The sequence below is a fragment of the Mycetomoellerius zeteki genome, unplaced genomic scaffold (genome assembly GCF_001594055.1).
Source record: "Mycetomoellerius zeteki isolate Tzet28-1 unplaced genomic scaffold, Tzet1.0 scaffold566, whole genome shotgun sequence".
Classification (NCBI taxonomy): Eukaryota; Metazoa; Arthropoda; class Insecta; order Hymenoptera; family Formicidae; genus Mycetomoellerius; species Mycetomoellerius zeteki.
This window is the reverse complement of record NW_017257573.1, coordinates 34,728-42,251: the sequence shown is the minus strand read 5'-3', so window position 1 is coordinate 42,251 and position 7,524 is coordinate 34,728. Positions and strand designations below refer to the sequence as shown.

At 31.1% G+C, this 7,524-nt stretch overlaps 1 protein-coding gene across 1 annotated transcript in view; it reads right to left on the bottom strand.

Moving 5' to 3' along the window:
• Positions 1 to 7,524, bottom strand: part of beta-Man (beta-mannosidase) — a 16,905-nt gene that overhangs the window by 1,909 nt on the left and 7,472 nt on the right. Inside the window, exons 2-9 of the mRNA XM_018456333.1 lie at positions 4,819 to 4,848; positions 4,600 to 4,746; positions 4,247 to 4,395; positions 3,966 to 4,171; positions 3,613 to 3,880; positions 1,260 to 1,986; positions 733 to 1,161; positions 281 to 495 (exon numbers count right to left, since the gene is read on the bottom strand). Of these exons, the coding sequence (XP_018311835.1) occupies positions 281 to 495; positions 733 to 1,161; positions 1,260 to 1,986; positions 3,613 to 3,880; positions 3,966 to 4,171; positions 4,247 to 4,395; positions 4,600 to 4,746; positions 4,819 to 4,848 (2,171 nt within the window). The remainder of the gene's footprint in view (positions 1 to 280; positions 496 to 732; positions 1,162 to 1,259; positions 1,987 to 3,612; positions 3,881 to 3,965; positions 4,172 to 4,246; positions 4,396 to 4,599; positions 4,747 to 4,818; positions 4,849 to 7,524) is intronic.

The window sequence follows — 7,524 nt, the reverse complement described above, 5'->3', positions numbered from 1 at the left end:
TCATTCGGTAAAAATGAATGTCCTAATACTAAAAATTTGTGGTCTATGATTTCCACATTATAATAGATTGGACTTAGGCCACTTTCAAAGTAATGTTTTTAATTATTGAAATAATTGCGAAAATTTATGTGTCAGAAATTATCGTATACTCTGAATATACTTAACTGCAAAATGTTGTTTATGACAGCTAACTTCAAGTTGTACACGCTAGTACAGTCAACAACAAAAAATTGACAAATGGACTTAGGCCACTTTCAAAATAAACGGCTCATATACTGACTACTACAATATCATTGAAGAATAATACGGATATAGGTTTCATGGATTCCCATTTGTAAACATGAAGTTTTACTGTACAATTTGTTAAAGTATACAATCGATCAGATACTATATATATCGAGAGTTCGTTGGAAACGGACAAATGCGATGTAACAATAATAGGCGCGAAAAAATCCTTGGCATAATAGTGAAGCATTTTCCAGCGACCTTCATTATCTGTAAATATAATGCGGAAAAGATTTTTGTAATATGCAAAAATAGAAGGATATATCTTAAATTAGAACGATCAATATAGTACTTTCATATTAAATAAAAGGAAGAAAGTGTTATAGAAACAAAATTCATATTCTTCATACATCTCATATTTATCATTTTAAGAGCTTTGAAAAAACTTTTATACATACAGATTTTAACAATCAAGACTTAGTTCTAATTCTATATGTCTTTGATTACCTATGGAAGACCATGAAGGAGCTTGCCAGACATCGTTCAATTGCCAATAGAGAGCTCCCATTGTCATACCCTCACCTACGGAATTCACTTCAGATTTGGCTTGCCTATACATTTCCGTTTGTATTCTTATAGAGACAGCTTGATTGATCTGACTGATATATATATAACTTGTGAAATCTCGGATACTGTCGTTACTTTGCGGTACAGCAAAGTTGTGCAAGATCAGCTGCAGCATATATTGATTGCCGAGTGGCTGATGTTGTCTATGCTTCACGAAGTCGCTGTTAATATGAAGATCTTTCGTGCTTTCTATAGCAGTTGCTATTGTATAAATCGACGGCCAAGATTGAAATCCATATTCGGAGCAAAACCTTGTCCGAGGATACTGAGTGATGTCCCAACCATTTCTAATGTAATTATAATAGTGGACTAAAAACATACATTCAACGTTAATATATTCAATAAATCTCTTTTTAAAGAGTCAAGAAAAACTTATCTATATATATATATATATATATATATATTACCGTCACCGTAGAGATTTAAATAAGGATTCACTCCAGTATAATTGTATGTTTCTTCATACGCCCCGTTGCCCGGACTAGACATGACAAATGGTCTTGTTAGATCTAGTTTCTCCACTTCTGTCTTCAATAGATTCACATAAAGTTTTACATAATCCTCTCTATACACCTGAGCAGAACCGGTACCATACCAATTACCATAAAGTGCTGCTTCATTTTCGTTATTGCCAGCCCAAAGAACAATGCTTGGATGATTTTTCAAACGTATTACGTTTTGCAATATTTCTTCTTTTACACTCTTTAAGAATGAATGACTCGTAGGATACATAGCGCACGCAAACATGAAATCTTGCCAAATCATGATCCCATATTCGTCGGCCAAGTCATAAAATAATTTCGACTCATAAACACCACCGCCCCATACTCTTAGCATATTCATATGCGTTTCTTTGGCAGATAATAACAAGTGTCTGATGGTGTCTTCTTTTGCGCCTAACTCAGGGAAGATACTGGCTGGAATAAAGTTGCTACCTTTAATGAATATCGGTATGTCGTTTATGCGAAAATAGAAACTCAGTCCTTTTTTCAGAGATTTTTCCACGAGCTGCACTGTTCTGAAGCCTATACGAATCCGTTTGAATAATACATCATTCGCCGTTGTCACAGTAGTAGTTAAATAGTACAAATGTTGCTTGCCATAACCATTCGGCCACCAGTTCTCAACGGCATCCTGATCAGTAAAGGGAAAACATTAGACTATTAGAATTAATAGAATTATAATTTTATTTTTGTTTGTATGCACTTGCAGATATTGAAATAAAGATTTAAAGATACCAAAAATATAAAAAAGAAATGAAATCAAAACAATTATATATTTCAAGTATATTTATTAAAATAAGTCCCAAAACACAGTTCTTTGAATGGCGTCTTGAGGACGTCCTTATTATAGATCATGATTTTGATACACGTGTTATGTGTAATTATAATTTAATATATTCGTGTTTCTCAATCCGTGTAATTTTTAATACACGGGTACACGTGTAATATATTTCTATTTTATTTCATGTGATTATTAATGTACAAGATAAGCACATATCTGAAGTAATTTACGGCGTAAACGCTTATATTAATAAGATACATTTATTGAATTGTGTGTGTGTGTGTTTGCATTGAGTTATAAACAAAAAGAAACAGGCGTATCAAGTATGCGCTGCTGCAGAAGATTTTGCTCATTTTCAAATTTTTTCCTTTACAATTTTCTATTTGTTAGCAATGTAAAAATCCCTTTTTCAATTTCTGCGCCTCTCATTACGCCATCTATTGCATACCGCGGTCTTTTTTAAATATGTTGTTCTACTTTACATACTTTAAATTAGGGCTCTAATTTTATTCCGTTTTTCGAAGATACGTGTAAACGTAAAACGTTTATCCATTTATATTCCCTTTTAAAAAAACATTTACTTGAAGGTAAATGTTTACACTTTTACTTGAAGGTAAATGTTTACATTTAATTAGCATATCCGTTTATAAAAGAAACATTTTCCGAATATACGTGTTTTATTATACATTTAAACGAAAATACATTTACATGTATATTTAATATATCCATCTACGAAAAACATTTTTTCGAATATTTTAATGTTTTTTAATAAAATTAAAAATTGAATTTTTTGCATTTTCTCAATTCGTCACTCCTTAATAAAGGGATAAAAAAAGTTTATATAAAAAAAGTGAAAATATTCGGAAAAACGATTCTAATAAACGGATATGCTAATTATACATGTAAACGTTTTCGTTTAAACGTATAATAGTTAATTACACGTATATTCGGAAAAACGTTTCTAATAAACGGATATACTAATTATACGTGTAAACGTATTTTCGTTTAAACGTATAATAGCGAGCCCTACTTTAAATGTCTTCCATATTTTATGTTAAGCCTAATATGATTGTGAGAGATTATCCCATACAACACAGTTCTAAAGGATATCCAAAGAACGTCTACATCATAGGACGTCCTCGAGACGTTGCTTGAAGAACTGTGCTTTGTGGAACTTATTTTAATAAACTTGAAATAAAACTTATTTTAATATACTTGAAATATATTATTTTGATTTCACTTCTTTTTCATAGCATTATTTTTGGTTTTTTCATTATGTTTTTGAACATCTTTATTTTTATGTATTTGCGTAAAAACATTGCATTTTAGTTTCACTTCTTTTTTTGTAATATTTTTTATTCCTTTTACTATGTTTTAGAATATATTTACAAAACAGTTTTGCGTAAAGATATTGCAAAATATATTTGACGCCTTTTTTTATATTTTTAATTTTTTCCAATGGATTTTAGAACTTACTGCAGGCACGATGAGCGAAATGTTAACATTTATGTACTTTTCACTTGCGTCAAGTACAACCTCACTGGTATTGCTAATAACTTTGTTTTGTGCAATATGCAATATTGATGCTATGTGACAACTGATTCCTGTGAATTCTTCGTCCTTGCTCTGCGTTGTCTCGAGAAATATTGTAACAAGGATGTTCCAGGCACTATTTTCTTTGTGTATGTCAGTCGTAATGTCATTAATCAATATATCATTTACTGGAATCAATTCAACGTCTCTCCTGTAAATACCTTGTGTTATATACTAATAAAAATATAGTTAGTAAGAAAATAAAATATATTATAAAATAATCAATTGCTTATTACCAAATGCCAATCGAGGGAAAAGCAGGACCCCAATCCCATGAGAAACTGGCTTGCATCTTACGAATGTGATTTACATGGCATTCTCCATTGTATTCCTTAGGTACACATACTGGTGGTATAAAGTAATGATTCTTTTGCTCATTGTATAAATCTTCGGCTACTTTAACAGCCGAACGAAACATGACTTTCAATACATTCTGTTCTTTCTGCATAGTCCAAATAAACAAACTGTATTACCAATACATATTATTTTGCATGACTTTTTCAATCTCTTTGATTACCTTGATAAAATCTGTTACGTCAAAAATATATCTTAAAAACATATTTGAAGTCTCTCCAAGGATGTAATTGTTCAAAGAAATATTAGCAAACGTATCGATTCCGTGAAAAACCAACACTATCTTACGAGCTTTTAGAAAATTATCACTCACTGAAAATATAACATGTTTAGATTATTTTTAATTTTTAACTATTACCTAATATTGTGTCTCATATATGTATATACACATATATAATAATATATATTATTATATACATATATAATATATACATATATAATTAATAACATAAATATATATTATTATATATGCATATATATATATATATATATACACATACACTCACGGCCAATTACCTCTGAAATTTTTAATGTAAATGACAGATTGATTTCCGACCCAACGATTATTGATATCATTACTTCCAAGCAAATTGTTCTCTATTATGTTATTCTTATATAAGTCTGTATAAATTCCCCCAGGAACAGTTGCGCTGAAATTGATATCTGTAAAACAGAATAATTGTTGCATCATTTATGTAAACATAATTTTTAAAAAATTATGGTTTAATCTCTTACCATTGTTGCATTTTTCATAGGGCTTCTTATCTGGAAAAACAATTTTTTATTGCAATTATGGTTAATAAATAATTTTGTACATATATATACAAAGTGTTTCCTGTAACTTGATCATTTAAAATATCTCCGTTTTTGATGATACGAAAAAATATTACCACACGGGAAAGTTGTTCGATTCGATGAAGGGGTACATATATTATTATGATGAGCAAAAAATTTTTCTCAAAGTCATACTTTTTATCGGTGTAAAGGTAACACACACATCATAGTTGGTTAAAAAAAAATGTGTATGCAAAATGGGTAATTTTTTAAATAAGCAATTATGTGTTTTCTTTATTTATTACCAATTTGATTCATCTCATTATTTTGTTCATAAAAATATTAAGATAAGATTATAAAAGAATTTATAGTTTACGAGTTATTTAACATTTTATGTCAATATGTGCTAGAATAAAGTATAAAACACAATCGATAAATTAGAGCCGTATATCGGTCGAAGCTAAATCTTAAATTAAATAATTCAATCTTGAATCACTAAATATGATATATATGTACTTGACATATACAGGGTGGGGAAAAAGTACCGGCACACCTGAATATATCATAGAAAATATAAGTATTACAGAAAAGTGTTTCAGACAAAAGTTGTAGGGTTCCAAAAGATCTATTTACTGATCATATCCGTTTGACCTTGCGTGGCGTTTTCAAGGTCAGGTCAAGGTTAAATCAATTTTTTTAAATGGAACACCTTATTTTTCATTGCATATTTTTATAGCACATCTCGAGAGCTTTCCAAAATACTATTACAAAATATTTTTTCATGAAATACTTTTGGAGTTATAAGGTTCGAAAGTTACAGTACAGTTGACATTAGCATTACGCAAATTGTCCGACAAACGGCTAAAACCTCTTGAATACTGTTCAAGATCATGTCCTGGATAACATTTGTCAAGATCAAGGCCATTGGAGATTATCTCTCTTATTTTGTAACTTTCGAGCCTTATAACTCCAAAAGTATTTCATGAAAAAATATTTTGTAATAGTGTTTTGGAAAGCTCTCGAGATGTGCTATAAGAATATGTAATGAAAAATAAGGTGTTCCATTTAAAAAAATTGATCTGACCTTGACCTGACCTTGAAGACGCCACGCAAGGTCAAATGGATATGATCAGTAAATAGATCTTTTGGAACCCTACAACTTTTGTTTGAAATACTTTTCTGTAATACTTATATTTTCTATGATATTTAGGTGTCCCGGTACTTTTTCCCCACCCTGTATATCACACTTGTAGTTTAACAAACTGCTTGGTTCGACTGTTGGGTTCGACTCCCGGCCGAGGTAATATTTTTCGCAATAAATTTAATTTCAGTTTTTTCAGCATATTAACATCTTTAAAATACGATGTCTGTTTGAGCATCGAAATTATTAGAATTTAATTTAATTCGCGAAATTACTACAGTGGTTTAATTGTGTTTAGTCCGGAAATATTTCGGCGCGCAGTTTGTTAGACTGCAAGTGTGATATATATGTCAAGTACATATATATCATATTTAGTGATTCCAGATTGAATTATTTAAGCATTTAAGATCTAGCTTCGACCGATATAGGACTGTAATTTATCGATTGTGTTTCTCACATATACGGTCTAAAAATGAGATTATTAAAGTATAAAACATTTAAAAAATTATTGATTTTTTTTATCTCTATCTTAATACTTTTATATACAGCATATAAGGTCGGAATCAGACTACGCATTGAAGATTGAGGTTGAAGAATGAGGATTGAAATTTGACCAATAAAGACAAAGAAATTTTAGCTCTGTTGGTAGTCGGGTCGGCCTGCAGAGTCAGTAGTCTGATACGGGCTTAAAGCATACATTCTTATCTCTACTGTAAGGCCGGAATCAGACTACGCATTGAAGATTGAGGGTGAAGATTAAAGATTGAAATTTGACCAATAAGGATAAAGAAATTTTAGCTCCTTTCATTTCGATTGGTCAAATTTGAATTTTTCAATCTTCAATCTCAATCTTCAATGCGTAGTCTGATTCCGGCCTAAGAGGAAGCTAGGATTGTGTAAAAAAAATCATACAATTCCATTTAAAAAAGTGGAGGGGACCTTAAAGTCTTAAAAAATATGACCTTAAGAAAATTTTTTCCTAATCATAAGGCCAATATTACATGCGTCCATGGTGTAATAAAGAAGAGGTGTGCTCGTCAGGTACATACATCAAATTTTGATGCGTTCTGCACATATATGGTGTTGGAACAAGTTGCCTTCCATATTAGAAAATCATAGCAAAGAAAACAAAGAGTGGGACATAGACCTCTGCTACGGATGTTATTAAACCCGATTAAGGGTGTCGTGTAAATGTAGTCATTGACGGTGCTCAAGATTCGAGATTTTAAGCTAGTGCATGAACCAATCAGAGAGCCGTATTAGCATCTTAAGACATTGGCTGTGTTCAGCAGAGAAAGCAGCTTTGCAACTGTTGTAAAATTCTTCAATATTGGTTTATACGTTTAGATCTATAAGGAACCAAAAGCAAGAATCAATCATATTGAAGAATTTTACAACAGTTGCAAAGCTGCTTTCTCTGCTGAACGCAGCCATTGCTTGAGATTAACACCGGACTATGGATTCCGGCCAAAGAGACTGACGTGTCACTTGTAATATGTTTTTGTAAAAAATGGTGGCATGCAGCG